The 26,498-nt window shown below is 50.4% G+C and overlaps 1 protein-coding gene and 1 long non-coding RNA gene across 3 annotated transcripts in view; both read right to left on the bottom strand.

Moving 5' to 3' along the window:
* Nucleotides 1-5,240: 5,240 nt before the first annotated feature.
* LOC134428097 (uncharacterized) lies at nucleotides 5,241-9,175 on the bottom strand. The gene is made up of 3 exons (XR_010030319.1): nucleotides 7,779-9,175; nucleotides 6,940-7,013; nucleotides 5,241-5,735 (listed from the first exon to the last, which is right to left on the bottom strand). It is a non-coding gene; the product is annotated as an uncharacterized LOC134428097 (long non-coding RNA).
* A 2,826-nt stretch (nucleotides 9,176-12,001) lies between these two features.
* Nucleotides 12,002-26,498, bottom strand: part of GAPVD1 (GTPase activating protein and VPS9 domains 1) — a 28,047-nt gene continuing 13,550 nt past the window's right edge. For both annotated transcript variants that reach the window (XM_063174887.1, XM_063174888.1), the window contains 17 exons: nucleotides 25,527-25,700; nucleotides 25,090-25,230; nucleotides 24,349-24,483; nucleotides 23,668-23,787; nucleotides 23,147-23,224; nucleotides 22,641-23,014; nucleotides 22,048-22,135; nucleotides 21,589-21,669; nucleotides 20,806-20,928; nucleotides 20,190-20,319; nucleotides 19,698-19,807; nucleotides 18,919-19,078; nucleotides 18,456-18,643; nucleotides 17,571-17,784; nucleotides 16,944-17,016; nucleotides 16,363-16,560; nucleotides 12,002-15,678 (listed from right to left, as the gene is read on the bottom strand). In XM_063174887.1, the coding sequence (XP_063030957.1) occupies nucleotides 15,538-15,678; nucleotides 16,363-16,560; nucleotides 16,944-17,016; nucleotides 17,571-17,784; nucleotides 18,456-18,643; nucleotides 18,919-19,078; nucleotides 19,698-19,807; nucleotides 20,190-20,319; nucleotides 20,806-20,928; nucleotides 21,589-21,669; nucleotides 22,048-22,135; nucleotides 22,641-23,014; nucleotides 23,147-23,224; nucleotides 23,668-23,787; nucleotides 24,349-24,483; nucleotides 25,090-25,230; nucleotides 25,527-25,700 (2,528 nt within the window). In that variant the 3' untranslated portion in view covers nucleotides 12,002-15,537. The remainder of the gene's footprint in view (nucleotides 15,679-16,362; nucleotides 16,561-16,943; nucleotides 17,017-17,570; nucleotides 17,785-18,455; nucleotides 18,644-18,918; nucleotides 19,079-19,697; nucleotides 19,808-20,189; nucleotides 20,320-20,805; nucleotides 20,929-21,588; nucleotides 21,670-22,047; nucleotides 22,136-22,640; nucleotides 23,015-23,146; nucleotides 23,225-23,667; nucleotides 23,788-24,348; nucleotides 24,484-25,089; nucleotides 25,231-25,526; nucleotides 25,701-26,498) is intronic.

Genomic DNA, 26,498 nt, shown 5'->3' with positions numbered 1-26,498 from the left:
ACAGCGCGGGGCAGCCCCGGGCAGAGGGAGGGCCTGGGTCTCACCTGTTGTGTTTCTGTTCTGGGTTTGCTTGGCCCTGCACCACCGAGGCCAGGCCTCCCTGTACAGTCTTCCATGATATCTGCAAAACAAGAGAAACAATATTTTATAGTATTCTATTAATTTTTTTAATATTTTCTATGTGCAAATGCAGCACAGATACAATGGGAAAAGCCCCTTCGATGTAAATGACTCTTTTAACCGACTCTGTGAAATATTTAACATTAAAGTTGCTCTGTGAATGTTCTTTGGCCACCCAGTTTCAATTCTTTTTAACTGAACTGAAAAATTGCCTATTTGGTACCATAATCTGCAGCAATCTCCTGTTTCCATGGCCATAGTGCTGTTGCCACCCCCTCACGTGTATTTGCTACCAGCAGGGATTCAGCATGTGCAGGTTTGCTCTCAGGAGAGCCTAAAAAACTCAATAACGTTTGTGGCAGAGTCCTTTGCCCAGACCAGCTGTGCTCACAGCCTCCTGCCAGTCACCTTCCTGCTCCTGGTGTGGGTGTCCCGAGACCCAGGCAGAGATGGACAGACAGAGGCTGCTCCAAGGCTGGGTGAGGAGCAGGGAGATTTGGAGCCCAAAGTGAGTTTATCTGCTCCGGAAGAGCCACTGACCAATTTGCTTCCAAAGGTCAGATTCAGTTTGATACATGGCCCACAGGAAACCTTCCTTAAACCCTGGAAATGTCCAGCATTCCAGGAGATGAGCATCCCTCCCCAGCAGAGGCATTTCTGCTGCCCAGCGCCCCTGAAGGAGTTAAATCAGGCTCGTGGCTGCAGCGTGTGCACAGCTGAGCACGGAGCCATCGCGGGCTGGTCTTTCCCCGGTAGCTGTAGATGTAATTGAGTCAGATGGGCATTCAACTGGGTCAGCAAGGCAAGCTGTTCCCCCATCCTGCTACCAGAGAGCCGAGCGCGGCTCCCCGGCGCACGCAGGCAGCTGCTGCAGGCACCAGAGATCCCCTCAATTCCCTCTGACTCCTGCTGTCAGAGGGCTCCTGTCCACAGGGACAATTCCCCTCCACCTCCTCGGCTTTGTCAGAGCACAGGAGAGCACCAGAGAGAGACCTTTGAGCAGGGGACACCCAGGGCACCCTGGCACGAGCTGGCACCCAAGGGCAGAGCACTGGGTGCTCTCCCTGGGCCCTGCAGGGCTTTGCCAGGAGCTCCCAAAGCACCAATTCCAGCCAGAATTGCCTTTGGTTTTGGGTTGGCAGGAGTCTGGTGCGTCCCTGGGTTTTGCAGCTGCCCCTCAGGGGGGGCTGAGACCTGGCACCAGGACAAGCAAGCGAAACCCATGGCACAGCCGTGGGTGCAGCTCTGAGATTAATGGGGGGAGTTATTTATGGAGACATGTTTGTAATGGGCCCATGAATCCATGGAAATGCGCTGCTGTGGCGGCGGGTGGGGCTGGGTGCTGCTGTGCAGCTGAAATTAATGCCCCTTAAATCACAGCCAGCGCAGCCACCCCGAGCAGCACTGGGACAAGGACAGCCACGAGGACAGGGACACAGAGGGCACAGGGGCACAGCTGGGCCAGCAGGAGCGTGCCCTGGCCAGGTGTGCTCCCTGCATCGCTGCCGTGACCATGGAGAGCTCAGGGTCACCAAGAACTGGGCACAAGGAGGGCTGGCCCTGGCACATCCCCATGCTGCTGCTCCTCTGCGTGAAGGGTTAAGCACTGTCATGTTTTATTCTCCCCACACACCTCTGCTTAAATGCAAAAAGGGAAAAAAATCTCAACAGGGTGTTGTTCACTCTAAAAACCCTAAGCATGATTTGTGAACTCTCACAGCCTGGGTAATCTCATCAGAGTAATGGGATTATATTTCAAATCACCATGGCCTGTTCATTACACATTTAAACTCCTTTGACAGAGGAAAAGTTAAATAAAATGTGTGCGTCAGCCCTGGTTGACTTTCCCAGTTCTCTTTCTTGATTAGACAAACAGATGCTGAGCTCCAAAATGAAAAAATAATGTGCTCATTTATTCATTTTTCTGACAAGTCACAATAGATTTTTAACTACAAATGAGCCCCCTCCCCAGGTGGGAGCGCAGGGCCCGCGTGTGCCGTAATGGGCTGGGAGCTGGTGGCAGGGCTGGAATGGGGCACAAGTGGTCATTTCCAGGCTGGGAGCGTGGGGACACGGCCACGATTCCCCCGCCACTGCCACTGCCACTGCCACCACTGCGGGGCGGATTGCTGCCAGCAGCTGGAATTCCACAGCCACAGCCACAGCCTGGCCCAGCCCCAGCACCCACCGAGCTCTGGCACCTCCTCCTGCTCTGCTCACCCGGGCTGGAGCACGGGACAGGGACAGGGACAGGGCTGCTGGGGTGCCAGGGCCATGGGGATGGCTGTGGTGTGGCCGTGGGGATGGCCATGGTGTGGCTAAGGGGACAGCCATGGTGTGGCCATGGGGACAGCCATGGTGTGGCCAAGGGGACAGCCATGGTGTGCCCATGGGGATGGCCATGGTGTGGCCAAGGGGACAGCCATGGTGTGCCCATGGGAATGGCCATGGTGTGGCTAAGGGGACAGCCATGGTATGGCCATGGGGACAGCCATGGTGTGGCCAAGGGGACAGCCATGGTGTGCCCATGGGGATGGCCATGGTGTGGCCAAGGGGACAGCCATGGTGTGGCCATGGGAATGGCCATGGTGTGGCCAAGGGGACAGCCATGGTGTGGCCAAGGGGACAGCCATGGTGTGGTCATGGGGACAGCCATGGTGTGGCCATGGGGACGGCCATGGTGTGGCCATGGGGACAGCCATGGTGTGGCCATGGGGACAGCCATGGTGTGGGCACGCTGAGCACTGCCAGCCCCTGGCACACACCTGCTCAGGGCACTGGAGCTCCCAGCTCCTCTCACGATGTCGCTGCTCCCAATCCGCCCTCAGCAGAGCCCCAGGTGTGCCACGGGGATGGGGAGAGCTCAGCCCAGGCCTGGAGGGTCTCGGTGCCCCCGGGTCCTGCGTGGGCCCCTCCAGGGCAGCTCAGCCGTCCCCAGGAGCTGCAGACGAAGGAGCAGGCAGGCTGGGCCTGGGCTGAGCTCCTGCTGGAGAGAGAGGTCTCGTCAGGGAGCACCGGGACTCTATTAGGGAGCTGAAATGCCAGATAATTAGAAATACACCAGCAAACCCCATTATTGTCAGGAGGCTGCAACTGCGTACAGTAATGAAGCAATTATTAATGAGCAACTGCAAGGCTGTCATTAATTTCAGCTTTTCAGGATCACAGACTACGACAAGTTAAATGTTACAGCAGAGCCGGGCTGGGCTGAGCGGGGCTGGTCCCCACCCCAGCTGGGCACAGCAGGGTGTGTTGGCACCCCTCAGCCCGGGGGGCCCTCCCTGTGCCCACGGTGCCAATCCCTCCCCGTTCTCTCCTCCTTTCCCTTTGCCCCTTTGGGCTGTGGCACCGACAGGGATTGGGACAAGAACGGGCACAGGGATGGGGACGGGGATGAGGATGGGGACAGGGATGGGCACAGGGCCAGGAACGGGCACAGGGATGGGGACAGGGATGGGCACAGGGAGGGGCACAGGGATGGGCACAGGGATGGGGACAGGGATGGGGACAGGGCCAGGGAGGGGCACAGGGACAGGCACAGGGAAGGGGACAGGGCCAGAGAGGGGCACAGGGATGGGGACAGGGACGGGCACAGGGATGGGGACAGGGCCAGGGATGGGCACAGGGACGGGCACAGGGAAGGGGACAGGGCCAGGGAGGGGCACAGGGATGGGGACAGGGCCAGGGATGGGCACAGGGATGGGGACAGGGATGGGGACAGGGACAGGGACAGGGACGGGCACAGGGAGGCGCACAGGGATGGGGACAGGGATGGGGACAGGGACAGGGACAGGGACGGGCACAGGGAGGGGCACAGGGAAGGGGACAGGTCCGAGGAGGGGCAGAGGCTGCGGGGCCGCCCCGTGGTGCCGCAGCCCGGGCGCGGCGCCGGTGGCTCCGGGTGCGCTCGGGGCCGGGGCAGGCGGGATCCGCTCCCGCACCAGCGCAGCCCCGCGCCGCAATCTGTCACGGCGGCTGGGGCTCGCCGGCTCTGCAATATGTACCTCATGTCTGGGCTGTCATCGGACATAATTCCTCCCTGCTGGCATATTGCTGATTTGTGCATAAGTGATGCGTGCAATCCACCTGAGCCGGGAGTCAGGGGTGCCTCGATCCGGGGCTGTCAGGGCAGAGTGTTTTAGTGCCTCCTGCGATTAGCTGGAATTGACAGGCCCTGAGAGCCGGGAATTGCACAACAGGGGAATTAACAGCCAGGGCTGGAGTGGAGTGTGGCACTCGTTTAATCTGCAATTTATCAGTTTGCGTGGCTCCTTGTCGCAGGCAGGAGATTACACTCCAAAAAAGACGACTCTGCTTTTCTGTGGTGCCAGCAGCCAGGGAGGGCAGAGCAGCGCTCGGGGTCAGCGGTGCCATGGGGAGGGCGCCCTGGAGGGGCTGTGGTGGGCACCGTGCCCTGGGGCTGGGCTCCTGCACGGAGCTTACGGGGCACGAGCAGGTGCCCCTGCCCAGGTGCCCTAACCCTAACCCCAACCCAGCCCTCACAGGTGCCCACGGCCTCTGCACCCCTCGGCACGTCACCCACGGGACCCCAGAGCAGGATCCACGGAGCCACAGTCCCGTCCCGCTGCCCCCTCACAGAGCAGGGATGAACCCCCGGCCCCCACCACGCCACGAGCGCTCCAATTTTGATAATATCATTAGAGGCTGATAATGGTTTCCAGGAACTCCGCAGCCTCCCCGCGAGGTGACAGCCTGTGAAGGCAGCGCGCAGATAATGTATTCTGCGAGGGTGCGGAAATGTGACTCCGAGCACATTAAAGCCCCTTAATGCGGGTGACACGCACCTTGCTGCCGCACGCACTGCCCCCGGGGCGGGCACGGCTCCAACCGCGGCATGAGGCGCTCCCACCGCGGGCCCACCATCTCCTTGGCCTTCCTCGGTGTCCTGCTCTGATACCGAAACCTTTACGCAACCCCACGGTATCAAAGATTATTTATAATGAATTAAATACGTTTTCAGCAGCTTCTTTCCACACTTACTGCCACACTTCCACTGCCACTTCAACTTAATTAGGGAGAGTTCGCTAAAGAGATGGGAATAAATGCATCTATAGAAATATATCTATGTATAAATGAAGAAAGCCGCCACCGCAGGTCAGACCAGTCCTTTCAATTTATTGCCCTGGTACATTCATTTGTAAATAGCTTTGCCTTGCTGGTTTCTAAGTGCAAGGCTAATGTTGGAGTGCTTAAATTAATAGTGACGCACACCTTTCATTATTGCTATTAAATTAGGTGCTGGGCTTTGATGGATTCACTTGTTGCTGAACTAAAAGCCTGGTGGATGTGGGTGTGTGTATCCATTTGGTTCTACAGCAGGTTTGGGTCTCAGTGTCAAGGCAGGCAGAGCTCAGATCCTCCTCAGCACACTCCAATTAGCAGGAGGGGCCCTCCCGTGGGGGCGCCGGGCAGGGGGACCCCACACACCCAGCCGGGTTTGGGCAGCATCCCAGGAGCAGCATCCCTGTGCCTGCACAGGGGAGGGGAGCTGGGAATGCCAGCATCACACCTGGCACCAGAGGCCTGGGTGGATCCATGCCATCGTCTGCAGTGGGCACCAGCCCCACACCACACACAGCATCCACCTCCTGTGCCTGGAGAAACACAGAAACGTGACAATCACCCCAAAATCCCTGGAGACTCGGGGGGTTTGACCCATATCAGCCTGGTCCTCTGCAAGCTGTGACTGGCATGGCCCCGGGACGTGCAGAGCCCCAGGCTGGGGTTCCTGAGGGTCCTGAGAGTCCTGCCCGTGCTGGCCGGGGGCTGTGGGTGCCCCAAGGCCCCTGATCCTGCCACCAACCATGACCCCATCTTCCTCACCAGCGCTGCCATTCCTGCCCGGGGCATCGGAACCCCCCTGTCCTGTCCAGGGGCTGGGGGCTCTGTGCTGGGCTGGGGGCTCTGTGCTGTGCTGGATGCTCCGTGCTGGGCTCTGTTCTGTGTCCCTGCGCTGTGCCTTTGTTCTGCCGCGCTGTTCCCTCTCTTACGGTGCCACCTTGAGGCCGCCGATCGCAGCCTCCGGCCCGGCTCTGGCTGCGCCTCCGCGGCCGCGGCCGGTCCCTGCCCGCTCCCCTGTCGCTGTCCCTGTCGCTGTCCCTGCTCCGTTGGAGGGCCAGTGACCCCCTCAGCCCTCCCCTGCACTTCACCAGGACATGAGGCTGTGTGACACTGGGGACTGCTCAGGATATGGGGTTTTGTCCCAGGGAAACTGCTCAGGACATTCCTTTGGGGTCAAGTCTCTTATTCCTGGAGCAAGCCCCAAAATCTCCTGTGCTGGCCCAGCAGAGTCTGTGGGGTGCGCTGGTGGCATTTTCTGCCCCGCGGCTGGCCAGGACCAGCCCCGCAGCCCTGCCCACAGCCTGGAGGGGCTGAGGCCCCGGCAGGGCTCCAGACGGGAGCAGCTCCATCCACCCACGGCTCCCGAGCAGCTGGCAGCACAACCAGGTCACCGCCTAGCCTGAGGGACCAACATCCCGTGTCCAGGGCTGGGCACAGACATCTGCTCAGAGCAGCTTCCCTGCGGACACAGGGAAGGGCTGGATGGAGCTGACCCCTCGGCCGGCCCTGCCACCGCTGGGGACAGCTGGTGACCGTGACAGGTCACTCTGGTCACCCCCTGTCCCTCTGGCATGGGCACTGCTGGACACACAAACTGCCTTGCTCTTGCTCTTGACGTTTTAGGGATAATAAATTCCTAACCACCCCAAATCCCTCCTTGGTGCCCTCTGCAGCCATGCTCCAATATTACATACAAACCCAGTGCTCCAGTATTAATTATAAACCACAAATACTGACCAGCTTCCGTGTCCTCCGCCAGCGCTGACAATCATTGACTGGAATATCAAATTTATAATGTTGGGATGCGGAACCTGGTGAGATGAAGGGCTCTGCTTTTTAATCAGCTTTATGGGATGATAGAAAGCATTGATCGACAAAGACAAGACCCAGCCCATGTTCCTGTGTCTGTAGCTGTGCAACCTTATTAATTTAGATTTGCAAAGGGTTTTTGAGCTGGAGGGGACAGAGCTGGGCATCCTTGTGTTGGATGAACCAGGGCAGGAACTGTGGTTCTCCAGACAGGGGGTTTGTCAGCAGCCTGGCTCACCCGGCACTGGGCAGGGTCCCCAGAGCTGAGCCTTGGTGGCACAGGCACCCAAACTGCACCCAGGGACAATCCAGGGCAGCCTGGCTCACCTGGCACTGGGCAGGGTCCCCAGAGCTGAGCCTCGGTGGCACGGGCACCCAAACTGCACCCAGGGACCATCCAGGGCCACCATGGCAGGACCCGCGGGTTGGTGCCAGCCCAGCACGGACCTGGCACGGGCAGAGTGTGCCCGCCCGTACCTGCCCAGCCCAGCCCTGCCCTCCTTCCCGGACGGACTCCGTGGCTGGGCAGTGCCAGCCCGGCCCGGTGCCCGCCGGACAGCTGGTGACCAGATTGGCGCCTCTTGCGCTGTCATCTCGCATTTGCCGCCTGCCCCCGCCGCACAGGGGAGGCTGGGCCGCCGTTTCCAGGTCAGAGGCTGCATCCAGCACAGGAGGAAAATTCCCATTTCCCCACCAAGACTTTAACTGTGCAGTTTCCCAGCACCCGGCCCTCCCCTGGCACGCCCAGCCCCGGGCCCCACGCTCACCCTCCGGTCGTGTCCATCCCGGGAAAAGCTCAGGAGCTGGAGCGGCTGCAGGAGGCAGCAGGGGGGCTGAAAGCAGAGCCGGCAACGTGGCTGGATGGGAAGCCGGGCTTGTCAAAAAATTTGGTTTCATTCCTTGAATTTAAAAGTTTATCTAATAAAAGTAACTGAGGAGCAGTAGTGTGCTTTGGCTTCTCTTCGGCATTTGATTTAATAGCACATGACGTTTTGATTAAAAAATTAGCTGTATATAATATCAATAGAGCTCACATTAGAAGGATTAAGAATTGGCTGACTGACAGGTCTCAAAAAGCAGTTGTCAATGGGGAATCATCATCAGATGATGATGTTCAACATGTTCATCCACGATTTGGAGGTAAATATCAAATCAGTGCTGATAGGATTTGGGATGACAAGGATTAGTGGGAAGGTGGGAATGCTGCCAAGGGGAGCTGTGGGGAGCTGATGATGTCCTGCACAAGGGGCATCCCCACGCTGCTGCCAAGGGGAGCTGGGCCCTGCCACCACCAGTGCCACTGCAAAGGGTCCTGAGTGAGCCCCGAGCCCTCCTGAGACACAACACACCTGAGCCAACACCCGCAGGTACCTGGAGCCCTCAGCAGCCCTGGCATCCCCCCAGCCGCAGGCCGGGTACCGCATTTCTCAGGAGGTGATGAGGAGGTGATGAAGGTCTGGCCCCTGTGGTGCCACTGGCTGCTCCCAGTGCCAGCAGGGCACTGCAGCTGCTCCTCCTCTGCTGCCCTCGGTAGCCATGGATTTTTGAAAGTGAAATCCCTGTTAGTGCAGGTACCGTGCCTAACCCACAGGAATTCCCAATTGTGAGCAGTTGCAATTAGCGGCCGCTCAGCCCCTGGGTGTGCTCGTTGGTGACAAGTGACAAACCTGCCTGAGCCTGGCGGTGGCACAGCTCCCGTTAGCCCTGCTGAGGGGCAGGGACAGGGAGGGGCTCTCCCAGGTGCCTGCAGTGGAGCAGGGATGGGCTCCCATCGTGGGGCAGGGGACAGCAGAGCCCAGAGCCACCTTCCAGCCAGGGCCTGCCCCAGTGCCCGGCACGGTGCCCGCGGCTGAAGGAGCCTCCCCTGTCCCAGCCCAGCTCGCCAGCAGCAGCAGAGGCACCCACAGAGCCCCTGGCTCCTGTAAATCCCACGGGGCACATGTCCCTGAGCCACCCCCAGGGACACCTCCTGTCCTCACCAGAGGCAGGGTGAGCAGAACCACGGGGACTCCAGCGCTTCTGCAGGGCATCAGCTCAGGGCCCTGGCCTGGGGGACACATCCACAGCCCTGCCCGAGCTGGGCCCTGGCAGGGTGGGCAGCGCTGCCCTCGCAGTGCCCGGGCCCCCAAGCCCCCAGCTCTGAGCACCTGTAAAGGCATCGTGCTGCTGCAGGGCTCAACTGGCCCAGCAAAAGAGCATCATCTGAATAAAACAAGGAGTGAGTGATGCCACCATGCCCTGCTGGATTGGAATTGTGTGAGCAAAGTGGTTTTCTCAGGGAGATTTATTTCCTCTGCTGGCCGCAGACAGCCAGCCCAGAGAAGGGAACAAGTCTCTAGTGCCGAGGCCACTGCTCCCTCCTGGTCCCAGCACAGCTTTTATCCCATAGCTGAGGGAATCAGAATAAAGGAAATGCAAACAGGTATTCACGCACTGCAAAGCATGCAAGCAGAGGCTCCAGTTCTGCTCCCCAGGGCCCTGCTCTCCTCCCAGCCCACACCTCAGCCCCAGATCCCACCTGGAACCCACAGCCAGATCCAGAGAGGCCATCCCGTGCCAGTGGGGACAGTTCCTGCCCTGGGCCTGGACACAGCATCAGCTGTGACGGTGCTCTGACGCTCTGGGACACCCCTGGCCTCTGCCAGGGCTGGGGGCAGCAGAGCCAGGGGCTCCTGCAGGAGCTGCCCTGACACAAAACCCCCGAGGGGACAAAACCTCACCTGGCCCCGCTCACGGCCCCGCTCCTGCCGCCAGCTCATCTGCAGGCGCCGTCCCTCCAAGGACCAGGCACAGAACAGCATCCCCAGGAGTGGCAAACGCTGCAAAAGCGCTGGAGTCAGCACTATGGTGAATTTTGCTTTCCACATCTGCAGCCCAATAAATCTTTGTCTCCTTCCAGTGAACTGTGCTCTTCTCGGGCTCCAATTTACATGGCCCAGCCCGGTCCCCACGGCAGCCCCGGGGGTCCCGCTGCCAGCCCGGGCCGCCACCCCGCGGGCCGAGGGGACAGCAGGGACCCGCCCGGGCAGCCCCGGCCCCGCCGGCCACCGGCGCCGCTCTGTGCCAAAACCCTCCCGCTCTCCAGACCAACCCTGGGCTTTTTTTTGTTGTTGTTTTAATTGTTTTCAAAATAGATTTCATGTGGTCCCAAAATGAGACCATGATTGTAAATTAAAGTGTAATTAGCCTTTACGCTTTTATATTCATTAACTCTTCTCTGTTAATGATGCAGAGGCTGGAGCACAAACCCAGCATTATGAAACCACATCCAGGAAATAAAATAGTGATTTAGATAATGGCCAGAATGTATTGCTGCTTACACATAATTAAACAAATGCTCAATTTACACTTGGAAACATGAATGAATGTTGATTAACCCCAGCCCAACGACTCTGCTGGCGAGGTGGCTGAGCCCGGAGCTGGCAGTGCTGGGCAGGGTGGGCCGGGCAGGGTGAGCAGCGCTGGGCAGGGTGGGCAATGATGGGCAGGGTGGGCAGTGCCCGCTGCCGCCGCCCTCCCGCACCTGCCCGGCCCAGGTGCCGCAGCGCTGCCCGGCTCTGGCTCTGCAGGCTGGTGCCAAAAGCCACCCTGGCACACGGGTGGCACCGCCACACGGGCAGGGGACGCTGCCATGGCAGTGCCACCCCTGTGCCCTCCCGGAGCAGCGGGGACAGCAGGGCCCATGGCAGCGTCCCCAGGACCGTCCCCCAGGCCACCCTGCCTCCTCACCTCGCTGTGTCCAGAGCTCGGCTCCCACGGGCCCTGCATGGATCGCTGCCTCCACAGGCCATAATGGCTCCATCTCGGGGTCAATACGGGCGCCTTTGACACATGATAGACAATAATTGCTCTTTCTTAGAGACTTTTTAGTTCATGGATCATTGACCTGATGGGCTGTAACAGCTCCGACAGAGGCTGCACACCCCTGTGCTTAACCAGCCTCAGGAGCGGGCAGCTCACGGGGCCACGTGGAACAGCCTCTGCAAACCCATGCCCCCAGTGCAGGCTGCCAAGGGCCCTGGGGCCACTGGAAACCCTTCTGGTAGCATGGCCATGGAGGAGAGGCCGGGGCAGGAGGCCCAGGAGCCCGGGAGAAAAGGCCAGCACACCCCAGGATCCCCTGAGTACCATGGGACAGAAGCAGGATGCACAGGACCAGGTCACCTGCCAGGCTCTGCAGGCTGGAGATCCCCACTCTGACAGCAACTTCCAGGTATATGATTTAATGAAAGGCACAATAAGAAGTGAAACAATTAGAATTTCTGCCTCATTATCATGGTAATCTTATCAGTCGGATAATGAGGTATTAATGGAGATTTAATGTGCCTCTCATAACAGAATCCCTTGGAGAAAACACATAAGGAAATTGCTGTAAATCCACTTAATGATGGAAAGGTCCCCAAACACCATATTCCAGAGGATGAAAAATGCTGGATGCAAATGAGAGAGAATCAAGGTCAATAACGCTGCGGGGACCGAGCTCAGGCAGCCCCGGCCCCGCCCTGCCCCGCCCGGGACCGGGACCAGCACCGGCACCGGCACCGGGAGGGTTTGTGGCAGCCGAAGAAACCCCTCCAGTCTCGTCAGGAAAAATCAGCATTCCCTAAGAAAAAAGACGCCCACCATAATACTTCTGGACTTGACCACTCTCAGCAAGGCATCAAGCAGCAGCCAGCAGAGGGACAGGCGCAGCCCTGCTGCAGGCAGAGCCATTTCTCTCCTCCCAAGCTACCAGAACAGCCAAGCTGCAGATTCAAAGTTATAACTGAAGAGCTCTGTGTTAAGCAGTCAGTGCAGCGGAGCTTCCTCTCCCCTTTACTGGATTTTGGCTCTTTTTTGCCAGTCCCTTCCCTGGGTGTGTGAGGATGGAGCAGAGCAGCAATGCCCAGAGCAAACCACACAGAGTTAGTGGAGGTGCTCACACCTGCACGGCCATCACAGCACATCTCTGATGGCACTGGAACAAGGCAGAAACGTCAAAGCCAAGCGGTTAAACTGCTCTCCTTTTAATCAGTTTTTACAGAATAATACATTAATAATCACGTTAAGAGACAAGATGGGGTTCCTGTATACAAGATTGTGCAAGCTCGTTAATTTAGATTTATAAAGGCTTTACCAAAGAGGAGAGGCAGTACAAAGCTTTTCAATAGAGGTAAAGCACAATTAAAAGGTACAGAACACACATTACTAACTGAGCAGAGGTTAATTCTCAAGTAGTACAGGCTCAACCACGTCCCCAGCTGCACCCAGACACGAGCATCCTTCCCCTGTCCCCACTGCCTGTGCTGCTCCAGCTCTGCAGGCACACTGCCCCATCCGAGCCAACACTCAGCTCTGCTGCCAGCAGCTCTGCCCCTCTCCTACCCCTTCCCCACCCCATTCCCATGGCAGTGAGCTCTCCAATTCCGTGAGAATTTGGCTCGACAGAACAGGAACATTTCCAAGCAATACAAACCAACTCTGTGCTCACCAGACTCACCCACAGGAAACAGCATCATGTTCGTGGCTTTTTTCCTGAAGTTTATGGCAGTTACATTCAGCATTTGGTAGTAAAAGATCTTCAAAACAAAAACTTTTAAACTCAAATCCTTGATAGGCCAGACACATTCAGATTCTCGTTAAAGAGGATTTTAAAAAGATTTAAAGAGAAATCTCACTTAGGAGCACAAAGGAATCTCCTAGAGATGAAAGCCCCAGCGCTTTCCCTTCCCTCCTCTGCCCAGAAAGGAAACCAGCACCTCTGCAGCACTGCCAGGCACAGACATGCCATTGTTTAACGTGGCAGCCCCTCAGAACGTGCCAACATCAGTGCTGAGACAATGGCCAAGCCTGAAATCCACTCTGGGACCTGGTACCAAGGACCCTGCCCTGCTCCACTTCGCCCAAAATGTTCCATTCCTCCTCCAGTGGCTCAAGTAGGTAAATTCACAGAAAGCACTGAGATTACAGCAACAGGCCCGTGGCTGGCACCTTTTGGCAGCAGTTCTGCTACTTTTGGTCCTCTATGCAGTGTCTTTCCACCTTGGCTATTGCACATCAAACCTAACAACATCACTTCCTAGACACGGAATTCAGCATTTTAAAACAAAACATTACAGGACGCAGGGGAAAACAGTAAAAGGACATTACAGGCAGGTTTTTAATTCTTTGGAAAGCCTAATTCTCTAACTACACCTATCAAGACTAATAAAGGACCTTCAGAGTAGGCTGGAAAAAAGAAGCAAAGGACCATCTTGCTACAAAAACTCTCGGCTCACCTGGGGCTCACTGAAACACCTATTGGTTTTAAAATAACTAAGTAACATTTTAAAAAAGACTCCAGTTCTTTTAAGTATTTTTCTATGCAGAGAAAGCAAGTGATAAAAGCTGTGAAGGAAATGGTTCTTGCCCCTTCCATAAAGGAGAGCGAACCTGAAAGCCCTGATGGTGCTGACCAGGTGAGCCAGGCCAGCACAGAGGGGCAGCACAGGGGTGATCACCACCTCCTGTGTCCTTGTGCCTTCTTCAGGGATCCCACAAATACTCTCCTCAACCAACACCCAAACTGCAGAACTCTCACACATCAGTCTTAACATCTCGGATATTCAAGTAATAATTACATATTACAGGACACTTCAATAGAAATGAATTTATATTGCTTTTTGATATGATCTGGCCATATCTTCAAGGGCATGTTTGTGCTTTGCTGCAGGGCTGTGCTTGCAATATTGAATTACGTGTTCAGCACCAAAAACCCATCAAGGCTGAATAACCAGAATATTGCAATGCTACACAGACTGAGACACCAAGTAAGGCAGATCAGAAGAATTCTGTTTTGACTGAGTATTGCTCCTCCACACAACTGAGTCTAATAGAGGAGAAAGACTATAGAGAAAAGGAAAAGGTTACCATCCCACCTTCTCATCTGGGATTAGTTTGGCAAAACTGCTTGACTGAGTTATATCTGAGAGCCCTAAAAAGTGACTTTCCTGATTATGCCTTGACAAGTAGCACAGCCAAATCAAGCACTCAATAAATTACATAAATTGCTCTAATTCGAATTGACCACATAATTTTCCCAAGTACTAGTTGCTTACAGGTTTTAATCATCAAAATGCACACACACACAAAAATGAACCAATCGTGTTTTGAAAAGAATGTGAGAAAGATTTTGTTTTCTTTACCAATCACAGACACCAAGTCTTACCACGTCCCTCTGTCAGAAGCGCAATGAACACTCTGGAAAGAGCAAGAAATAATACTGACATGAAAAAGTTCAGTGCTCGCTGTCCTTTTTCAGTGCATTGAAGCTGAAAAAGAGCAGTGAGTGCTTATATACAGCCAACATGCCCCAGACCACTTCACTCATGAAAAACCCATGTGGTGTTGTGCATAAAAACCTCCTTAAATTGATAACTGTCAGTTTAAGGGGAAGGTGGGGTGAGAAATCTATAAAACACCCTGAACTGATGTCATGATATGTTTCATAAAGAACAGTGTTATATTATTTTAAAATATTTTTTATGAACAGTAAAACTTGCACTGCTGCATAGCAGACAACACGAAGAACATTTAGTAAAAACATTCACTGAACCCCCTGGCATATGTATTTAATGTCACTAATCAAAATATATATTACAGCCCAAGGTTCTGTTAAGGATCTCTGTTTGGGGTTTGTACAGTATACACAATAGCTCAGAAAAAATATTACAGTAAGGTATTTTATTTCTCCTTTTTATATTAGACTTTTCTATTGTAACTTACAGTCCCTCTCCTCTATATATTCAAACCTCTGTAACACCCTAATGCCCTAGCCAAGAAGTGTTCAGCTAGCTAATAAGCCCTATTATAAATTCCAGTTTTAGAAATTTCAGTAATTACATCAATAAATAGTTCAGTTTGCCCTTTTTAAATCTTAGCCTTTTGAGGAAGTCCTTTTGTCACCAAAACATGGTAGGTCACAACCTGTTAGAGGTCAGAGAGGCTTCTGCTTGTTTATTCAAAGGATAGGAAGTCCAAAGATACTTGCAATGCATTAAATATAGTTATATAATATTTACACTGTCCTCTCAGATTTAAAATTTAGGTGAAATACAACCAATAACTGATGTCAGCTACTACAAACTTTCAGTGTGGCTGGTGTTTTCTTAATAAAAGGTGTATTCAACTAGAAAGTTTACTACATGGCTGCCCCGTTTCCTCTTGTTTCAGTTTTTCGTTAGAAATTAAATGAAGTGAATTATTCACGTGAATAAGAATTCAGGAAGAGGGGTGGTGGAGAAAGCATGAAGAATTTTCTGAATGTTTTGAGATTCCAAAATACCTGAAAACTGTGGTCCCTTTTGCAGTGCCAGTATCTAGAGGGGAGGAAAATGCAACCCAAAGAGAAGAGGAAAATCTGTTAAATTAATTAGATTAGTAAAGGTGTGTTTTAAAATGCCTCAATTCTGTACAGTATTTTACAAGGAAAGTCTTTTCTTCAGCTTTTGCAGCTGTTGTACATTCTTAGAAACTCCTCTCCTGCTCAGTCTGCTTGTGCTGTGTGAGCTACTTGCGGTCATCGATAGTTTTGATGAACTCCACGGCTGCCGTGAACTGCATCCACCAGTAGGACTCCTCTCCAGACAGACAGTTGGCATAGAAACTGCTGATGTACTGCACGGTGGACAGCAGGCAAGGGGGGTTTGCCTGGGGTGGGAGAAGACAGAGATACAGCTTGTTTGCAAAGCCCAGCATCAACAAACACCGCCAGGTCCAGAACAGAAGCACAATTCCCTTTGTGCAGTGATCCTCATCCTACAGAGTGCGTAACCTGCCTGCAGGGTGGGGACTGTTTATCCTCGCCAGCCCCATTCACACGCTCACAAGGCAGCAGGTTTGATGAAAGGAACATTTTTCTAACCAGGAAAAATTACTAGCAGGCCAAGAGAAAGAGGGGGAACACGCCACAATCTGTGAAGGTCATCAGGACCTCACACATGTAAAGCCTGTTGTTCCAGCATCTTACATGCCAGACCATTCTTCACTCATGTCAAAAAAGCAACACAACCCAAGTCAGTCCTGCTCTGCATCTTGGTCCTGAGGACAGCATGAAGCAGGCACAGACGACAGATGCTGTAGACATGTCTCAAACAAACTCTACTCCCTACACAGCATCTGCACCCCAATTTTCTTGGTTCCACCTGCAAAGTTTGCTTGGATTCAAAAACCGTAACTCTGACCACATTTCCGACATTCCTATTCAAACCCTTCTAAATCAGATCTGGATTTGAGCCTGGGCAGCTCCTCGTGACCCACAGGCATTATGTTTCCTAACTTTGCTTGTTTATTACAGGATTAACTGGGGTTTGTGATCTTTGCAAAAGAACTCACCTTTATGAGAACAAAGACCAGAACAGGAACAAAATCATCAGCCCCAGGCACGGAGTCCTCGTTGGCCAGGCTGAGCAGGTTCATGATGGTGGAGCACATCCTCAGGATGCACTGCACCTTGTCCCGGGGCGTTTTGTAGGCGCTGATGGTGCGGATCTCGGACTGCGCCGACGGCCACGGCGCCTCGCGCAGGTACACCTGGGAACAACCAAACCAGCCCTCCTGGGGCAAGCTCTGCTGGGCACCAGGGCAGCTCAGCCACCACGGGCTCACAGGTGGTGGAGAAATGGGAATATGTAAGGCACGGTGAATTCAAACTGAAAGAGGGGAGATTTAAGTTACAGGTATGGAGGAAATTCTTCCCCGCGAGGATGGTGAGGCCCTGGCACAGGTTGCCCAGAGAAGCTGCAGCTGGGTACAGCCACAGCATGGGTACAGTGCAATTTCCTGAAGGATATTTCAGCTGTCACAGGCAGCAAAGCAACCCTTCTAAGTGTAAAACAGAACAGTCCTCTCCCCATTCCAATCCCAGCCCAAACCCCAACACACATAATACAGAAGCAAAGGAAAAGAGTTGTTACCTCAGGTATCTGAAGTGCCTTGTGGTTTGCAGTCACTACTTTGGATAACCTCTGTATGTGCTCGTGAAGGACCCTGAAACACAAAAAAACAAGAGTGAAAAGTAAGCAGCAGCCAGCCAGCTGAGGAAACTTGCTTCATGTTTGATAGGACAAGAAAGATCTTCAGGAATGTAGCCCTACAGATGATGAACACCAGGCCAGTGAAGATGCAGAGAATTGCTCTGTACAGCCAAGAACAACCACACTTCCTCTAGAGCATCCCAAAAGCATCTGTTCTAAACCACAGGAAACCCAAATGCATGGAAAATACTGAGTGAAACCAGAAAATGGACCAGGTCCAGTCCTGAACCAGGTTTTGATCATTCTCTCAGCACACACACTTGCAGACCTGACAGTCTGTACCCCAAATCATCACACTTACAACTTTTTTTTTTCTGTTCTAGCAGTTTGTTGCAAACACATTTGCAGATGATGCTAAAGCCCTTCCTCGTTCTTTTACAAAATGTTCTGAACGAAAACATGAATTTGTGTGGCTGACTCAGACAAGTCTGTGGCAGGAGGGCTGCACAACTTCCACTGCACCAAGTGCAAAAGAGAAAACAAGTCCTTTGGATTCCATTAACTTACTGGTCACGCAAAATATCTCCATCCTGATTAGGGTAGAAGGCGAGTTTGAAAATGCGATTCATCACACTGCGCTCGATGGCTAATTGTGCATCCTGGAGCTGCTCCTCACTGGCATTCTGCCAGATGGCATCCTGAGCCATAGCCCCGTACAGGAACTGCAGAAAATCCTCCACTTGGGCTGTTTTATCATCTGCTGCCGTGAGCTTCTGGAAATCTGATAAAAAGGGAGGAAGAGAAAGAACATTTGCTTAAGTAAAAAAATATTACTTCTGCTAAGTTTTTCAGACACACTTAATGTGCAGCACTACATGCTCCAGGAGCAAGAACTGACTCCAAATTCCTTACGTGCTTCATTTAGTCAGATATGTGCACAGAGAACATAGAACCAGTTTGGTATAAGTGGCTGTTTTGACTTTCCTGGTGCCACTGTCTCTTACGCTGTGATATTTTTGAATCTTTGATTCACTTGATTCACACTGTTACTATCCCCCATATCTTTTAAGGTGCAGCCCTTGGTTCTGGACTAAGAACTGAATGCTGCAACTTGGTTTATCATGTATCAGTAGATATAAAATAATTCATAGTATTCATGCCTCTGCCATGGGGCAGATAATGTGATTTAGCACAACTTTTTTGGCCAAGTAAGGTCAAATTACCTTCATTCTCTCAGGCCATGAAAAATGCAGACAATTACCATAACTTAGCTATCACAACATACTGTAAAGTCACAGTAATCTGTCTGTTTAGCCATTAATTCACCATATGAAATTAAAATCATTTTAGGAATCTACTCCTCAGATCAAAAGACATATTTTAAAACATTAACCCAAGTCAGCATCTTAATACAGAGTAAAGGATTATAAAAACTATCTGCATTAATCTTACCTTGAATGAACTCCCTTATTTTCTTCTCCTTGCTCTCCAGCAGTAGCCTCACACAGACTGTAGTGAAGTATCTGTTGGCCACCTCTTTATCTCTCAGGACTCTCTGCAGGAGCCTCTCCAGGTGTGCCTGTGTGGTCTGCAGGCCTTGGCGGCAGCGCGTCAGGTAAGCGATATATGGAGCTCTTTTCCTAAAGCACAGAGCCCTGTGTCACACAGCTTTATAAACTAAACTGCTGAGTCAGACTGCAAAGGATTCTTCCACTTGTTCCTTTTAAAACTAAACAATGCCTGAATTTGGAAGTTTGCCTCACATGGGTGAGACAACTGCACCCTTTTGTGGGGAAGCAGAGATGCAACAACCTGGTTTGGTAAATACAATTTAATCCAAAAGGGACCTTCCCGAGCTGCTGGTGAATAAAGACACGAGTGGGGGAGCCCCAGCTGAGCAGCCCCTGCACAGTACCTGTAGTCCTCGGCGATGGAGGCCAGCAGCTTGCGGCACGTGCGGTTGTCGAAGCGGCTGACGCAGCGCATCGTCTCCTGCAGCTGCGCCATCAGGTTCTTGTCCTGCAGGTTGATGGCCTCAGCCAGCTGGACTTTCAAGAAGCACACAATTTCATTATCTAACAAAGAACAAAGGAAAAACATTAAGGAAAAGAAACGCAGGCACGGTGAAAATAACTATCTCTGAATAGGGGAAACACATTAATGACTTAAAACAAAACTTCTGTACATTAGGGAATAAATGTTATTTTAGAACAATTTAGGAAGCCTTTTTGAATTTTCCACCTGTCAGAGGATAAGCCTCCATATCACTATCTTATCTAGCTTTTAGAACCATTCTGAAATGTGAAGAGGAACCCCTTGAGGTGACATATTCACCTGTCTGCAAATAAACCCAGAGTGAATGAAAGGATACAACACAACACATTTATACTAAGTCAACATAAAGACCCAGTAAATCATTCAAGTGGCACGACTCCCAACAGCACATGAATTTTCAGAGTCTATTCTCTAGCTTCAGGCTCTAACCTGCACTCTATCTGTGATACTTCATTACAAAAAAATCTTAGAGCAGGCTGAGATGGCAGTTTGCCTGTGGAGTAAGAATGAAAACATTCTGGGGGCAAAAGGCGGCCTGTGCCCTCAATATTTATGGCAAAGAGAAGGGACCATAAATGGTGCAGTACAAGTGCTATTACACGGGGACAAGGAGAGACACACAGTGCAAAGAGCCTGTACCTTCAGGGTCTGTGTGGTCTGGGAGACCATTCCTTGTTGAATGTGTCAGCATCGGGAGGGCAACAGAATCTGCTGAACAAAGAGCCAATCTCAATTTCTTCTTTGCATCCCTTAAAGAAGAAAAATATTTTCTTAACACAGTTGATGAGAGGTCTGCTTCTTCAATAAGAAATCTTTACTTTCTTTTTTATTTAATACTGCCTAGAAGTTATTTAACATCATTTTAATATACAGCATTGTCAAGACTTTAGAATATCAGTTTTTTGATACAGCACCAGTTTCAAAGGGATTTTCTAAACACTGAATTGCTCTGTCCTCTCTGGTTACAAACATCCCTCCACCAGTGGAAATATGACAGTTTGAGATATTTAAAACTAAAAGCACATCAAAGTTTACAATGAATCTGCATTAAGATTCTTGTGGGAACCAGTCACACAGCTTCAGCTTTTAATTCTACTTTGTGGTTAAGATGAAACCTAGAAATGTCTTTACCTATAGGAGAAAGCAGAACCTTGTGGCTGTGCTACTTGGCTTGCAGAGTCTGGGAGGTCGTCTGCAGACATGTTCTGCAAAGCCTCATCCCGTGGGGAGTCGTGCATGCTCTCACCATCCCCAATCGCCTCTGTGGAAACCAAAAACACACTGCACCTCAAGAGACGAGCCAAGAAGAAACCAGACCAGTTTTCTGCTCATTATTCTCATTATTCTACGGTCAGTGAGAGAATGGGGACAGCAAATAAACCAGCTAGTTCTGGATATATGAAAAAATGCACATTAAAACATACAACCCAGAAACTCCTAAGAAAAAACTGCAAAAGTTTTGGAAGGCACTTCCTCAGTGCCATTTAAAACAAAACAAAAACCTGGTAGCAGATGTGCCATCAACACCCAGCTCCCTCAAAGGCAATACAAAACAACTGTCCTTGGGAATACTGATTTAATTCCCAGCCTCTGAGGGACTGTCACACAGATTATTTGACAAAACATTCCTTGTTCAGAGCTCACATTGCTCAGCTGCTAATCCTAACATTGTCTAGAATACTGAAGTGTTTTTATCTTTAAGGAGCAGAAGCTATGTTGGTGGTGATTACAAAAGGCAGGTTCTCACCTGCACTGTCGTAGTTCACGATGGCTCCTTCACTGGGACTCGTTCTCTTGATTGCATTCCTGTACTTGTCCAGAATGTCCTCAGCAGCTTGTGCCTGTGCACTGAGCCTTGGGCTGGGATCATCTGGAAGGACCATAAAAAACAACAGGAGTTACCCTGGTCTTGGGCCAACTGAAAGCAAATACAAAAACTTAAGCCTACACATTTGGACTCTGTTTTTAGCCAGATCAAACAAAGAGGTGCTTGTGTCCCGTGCAGTCCGAATTCAAATGTATTAATAAAGTCTGAGGCAAATCAGAAAACAAACAGTACAATCAAAGTGAACAAATGAAGTCAGATCCTGAGCAGATCCTCAGCACATTTATACTGCATACACAAATGGCTCTTGAGTATTTGAAGACTTCTAGAAAGGATCAGGCAAACAGAAAACGAAACACCCAGGTTCAAACCATGTTTAATTTAACACTCAAGTAACTATTACAGGACTGTGTGTACAGCTATCCTTACAGCTCAGCTGTGACAAGGACAGGAGCTCCATAATGAGGGCGAGGGAGAAGTGAGGACTTGAGTTGAGAATCCACTGCATGCCCAGACAGACATGTGACAACTTAAAAACAGCCTTCAAGGCAGGAAATCTTTATCCAGTTTCTTATTCAAAATGTCAGCTCTGAACACGAACTACAACAGCATGTACCTGTCTGTCAATAGCTACCTGGTGGGCACTCTGGAGCTCCAGGAGGCACACTCTGAGAGAAAATTACTATGATGATGTTATTCACATACCTTGAAGCGTTGCGTATCTGTCAGGCACCATGTCATCTTTGTCTTTTTCTTGTTTTTCTTTCTTCCTAAATGGAATAGGAGCTGAAAATGCAAGGTACCTCATCAAAGACTACTCTGAGATAATGGCCAAATAGCAGAAACTTCAAGGAAGGAGCTAATGCAGAAAATGTTCATCAAATCAACTTCCAGAAAAGCCTAAGTTTATCCATGGGGTAGAGCAGAACTGTACTGTCATCACCTACAGCCAGCTCCACCTTTAACACACACAGGAGGTCAGGCAGAACAGTTTTGCCTTCCAGGTACAGCACACTCTAGGGAGCTACTAGCCAAGGGAGTCAGGTAGCTTCCCATTTTTATTTACATATTTATTTATACTTTAACCATAAAGGTGCCTAAAGAGACAATAAAGGCAGTGTGAATTCTGACTGAAGTACCAAACCTAGAGGGACATGATCCTACCTTTGGGCATGGCAGACACAAAACGTTTCCTCCACCAGGGCTTGTTCCTGTCAGACTTCTCATCATCACTGTCTTTCCGTTCCTCAATCTGCAGAAGGGCAGAGTCTACATTTGAGCATTTACCAAATCAAGTGTAAAGAGAAAATTTCTCCTTCACATCAGCCTTTGCTACACTGACTGTAAAAACAGAACTACAGCAGAGCACAAAGAGCAGATTAAGTCAGAAATATCTCTCCTCAAGAAGACATCCCACAAACGCAAACCCATAGCCACAAAGAACCTTAGTTTCACTTATTTCTTTTTTAAAGAAAATTAATTTTCAGGCTGCTGTAGCAGTTTAACACTACAATGAATCTGTTTCGGAAGTACCACCAGTAAACTTCATCCAGTAAATTTAAGAAAAGCCAGATTCATTTAAGCCACTCTTAACATCTGCAGCTTTATCTTATAAAACTACTGGCCAACGTTTAGAGGATAACAAAAGCGTGTTGTAATTCCTTAGCTAAAGACCTCTAACTCCCACTTTCTGGCATTAGATGTGCAGTTAAAGTGGGCATGAGAGACAAAAACAAAAAGCTAAATGGAAGGCTCACCTCTCCCCTGGAGGAGTCCTTGCTGGGAGATGAAGACGAGGACTGAGAGGCGGCTGCCAGCGCGGCGGCCCCGGCGCTGCTGGAGGCCATGGGCAGCTCCCTGTCCTCGGTGCCAGCCCGCCTGTTCCAGCCAGGGTCGCTCATGGGCCTCCTGCCCGAGGACACCACGTCGGAGCTCCTGCTGCGCACCAGCCTCTCGGGGTACGAGTGCCTCTGCTTGAAGGCCTCCAGCTCCGCGGGCACCAGAGCGTGGCACCCAAAGCTGGGCAGCCGCGCCTCGTTGCCTCCCACGGCCCCCTCCAGGATGGGGGGGTCTGGAGGGGGGTGAGAGGGCCTTGCATAGTGCACTTTAGGCCTTACCACAGCTGACACACCTGTGGGCACAAGCAGAAAGAAGCCACGCACATTTCTTTCAATTTTATTCCAAATTACCTGATTACCTGCTACTAACATAGAAGCACTGAAAACGCCTCTTTTTGAAACAAAGCTTAATCTTTATAACTCACCCTCATTTGAGGACAGAGGGTCAAACAATGCAAGCAAAGAATCTGTCTGAGAAGGAGGAGATGTCAACTGACTGGCTCCTGAAATACAGAGAGAACAAAGTTAGTGCCAAAACTGCCTCCAACATGAGAGACACTGGAAAAATAGACTTCAGCAACAAAAGTTTACAAAACTTATACTGCAAAGTATTTGTAAAGATATTCTGTATGGAAAGATCTCTGTAGTACCTTGAAATTACCAAGAGTTACGTCACAAAAAATGGGGAATTCTTGAGGAGCAGCCCAGTTCCAAAATGCAAGAGGACAGTCAATGTAATCAAACTGAATTAGGGATTTTAGATCTAGTACTCAAGCTCTAGTACAGCAAAGCACTGGAGCCTCTTTGTCAAACAAATACAGTACTGGCAAATAAGGAAAATATTAAGCTTAGTCACTAGCACTTTGAAATTGGGGAGAAATTGTAAAACTCAAGGATTCCATAAATGTCCCTTGTTTTTATCAGAGATTCCATGTAAGTAACTTACCATGGGCTGTTTCATCCATGTCAGGACTTGTTACAGAATCTTTGCCCCCAAAGTCAGAGCTACATTCAGACCTGAGATCCTCAATCTTGTTAGGAATATCTTCAGATGTTGCACTAATACCTTACACATAACAAAAGAAGCATCTGTAATAGTCTTTCAAAGAGCAAGGAAGCAAAATCCTGAGGCTGTTAAAATGTTTGTTGGACAGTGAGTAATCAAGTTCCAACTCACAGTAGCACCTACAGACATTACAAAATTCTATACTCATAAAACAACAGCTTATTTTTGCTCTACATCTTCAAAAGTGTTACCATAGCCATGAATACACTCTGACAAGAGGCATTAGAAAGATATCCCACTCTTATATACTTTGCAGAAAATGAAGAACTAGAGTTATGATTTATTTAAATAAAACAAGTTGTTTTAAATGCAAGAAAGTTTGGAGTTTCTTCCAAAGCAATACTCCTCTGCTAACCACTGCTATTGCAGCACAGGGCATTTTTCTCTCTGCTGCCTTTTTTATTTCTTCTGTGAGGTGAACAAAGAATCATAGCTTTGAAAATTCCAGAACAAGTGCAGGAAATTGTTTTATGAGTGAAGTGATGTATAAATAAAGCACGAGCAGCACAGTGAGTGGTGCCCATGCTGAGATGGAGCAGCACTGTCACACAGCTCACACACCTGACACAACGCTCAGGCCGGGGGTGCTGGGCCGGGAGCTGACCTCCCTCACATCTGTGTCATCAGACGTGCTGCCCAGCCCAGAGCAGCTCTCCAGCTCCTGGAGCCTCTCTTCCTGTTTTAAATCTGGAGCCTCTGCCAAAGGGAGACAATGGACAGTAGAGAGAGAAGGTATCATTGCTCAATTCCACGCTCCCTAAACATTCACAAGCAGAAGGAAGGGGTGGGGGGTGATTTAGTGCATCAAGTTTTTAGGGAACTCAACCATTTCAGCAAGTGTTTTCTTTTATCCTTTGGTACAGAAGGCAGGACTCTGCACAGACAGCAATGCTCTGTCTGTACAGGCATGCTAAGGAGTGTTTACTGTTTTAATTGTTGTATGTCTTAGACAACAGGATAGAGTCACATCTTCACTAACCAAAGTAAACCACGGTCCTGGATAGCTCCTACCACAGGGAAGGAAAGCAAGCACAAGTTTGCTCTGAAAACCCTTCTCTTCCCCTTCAGACCTTAAGAATTTCTTAGGTAACAGATGTCTCTCCCAATGCTTTCCATCTTCGTTCTGCCTAGGAGCATTTTGTCCTTTTAATCCTGGAAGTATTCACAAAAACTAATTTAAGCCTAGGACAGTAATTTCTTGAAGAAAGAGGAGGAGGAAGAGGCTGCCATTTTGCATTCTATGCCTCTGGAAGAGTCTTAGAATCATGCTAAAGAAATACGCAAAAACTGCCCGATTCTGACCTGAATCACTTGGTAATACTTCCACACTCCACGCCTCACTTGTGGTTTCTGATATGGTTGAACCTGTGCAGGGATCAAGCAACACGGATCCTGAACCTGGCAAACACAGCAAGCTGCCTAGCATGTTCTCTGCAGCTGCACCTGCAAAAGTAAAGCCGGAGCGTATGGCTAGAGCTGGGCTGGGGCAGTCAGCTCTAGAGACAAAAGGAAGAACACCTCGAAAGTGTCCTTGGTAAAGCAAACACAACATTAAAAAGAAACCAGTAACTAAGCACAGTCCGGGTCATGCACACAGAAATCCTCCTAGAGCAAATCTCCAGTTGAATCTGTGGAAATGCCCCTGTTGAGGAAGGGAGGAGGATGAGGAGGAGGAGGATGAGGGCTCTGCAGCCTCGGGTTCCAGAGCACACAGGACCTACCCAGAGCACGGCCGTTACCTGCGATCTCCTGCAGCCGGTCCTCGTCGATGTTGGGGTCGAAGTCACTTCCCAGGACATCTGTGCTCCAGGTCTCACTCACAGTTTCTGAAATGTCTCTGTCATCAGTCAAACCCATCATGTCACGGATTTCAAACTTACGGAGCTTGTCATCCAGGTTATCCTGAGTTGTGGCTGTGGAAAAAGAAACAGTTCTTGATTTTCTGAAAGGCTTCTCCAATTATTGCAGATTGAAAGCCTGTAAGAGTACATTAGGAAAAAATCCCAAACAAACAGCCCCCTAATTCTACCAGGTAAGGCAGTGGTTAAAGGAAGGCCCGTAAAACACTATTACTATTTCCTGAGTAGAATTCAGGAAATGCTGCCTGAAAAAAAAATTGAGACATAAGAAGAAAAATCCTGAAGTACACATGGTAATCTATCAACTAAATTGACAGGAAAAATAAATGAAATGTAGTGCTACAAAGACACGGATACAATTCCCATAGAGGAACAGGATCACACAAAAGCTGAAGGCTCCAGGGATCATTCCAGCCCAAACTTCCTGCCCTGGTCAAGGACACCAGGTTGCTCATGATCATGTCCAGTCATATTTTGAGAATCTTTAGGTTGGAGACACCACAACCTCTGGGCAATCTGTTCAGTGTTTGACAAATGGACATTAAAGAGAAAATTGTCCAGATACTTCCAAACTACTCCAATCCAGATCATCCTATTCCTGAATGGAAGAGCTTGATATCAAGCAAAACTTTACAGTCTCCTATAAAGGACTTAAGTGTCAAAATTCCAGGCAATTTTATTTTCCTAACAACAGACTACAAAGAATATTTTTTGGGGGGAAAAAAAAACACCAAACCAAACCAAACCCACAAATAAATACAAGAGCGATTGCACAAGGAAAATGTCTACTTTTTTTCCTTGAATTCATCGGTTTTGCAGCCTCTCTCCACAAAGACCTTGGCTTTAGCACAT

This window comes from Melospiza melodia, chromosome 22 (assembly GCF_035770615.1).
Source record: "Melospiza melodia melodia isolate bMelMel2 chromosome 22, bMelMel2.pri, whole genome shotgun sequence".
Taxonomy (NCBI): domain Eukaryota; kingdom Metazoa; phylum Chordata; class Aves; order Passeriformes; family Passerellidae; genus Melospiza; species Melospiza melodia.
Note: the sequence above shows the minus strand (reverse complement) of the source record. Positions and strands in the feature narration are given on the sequence as shown.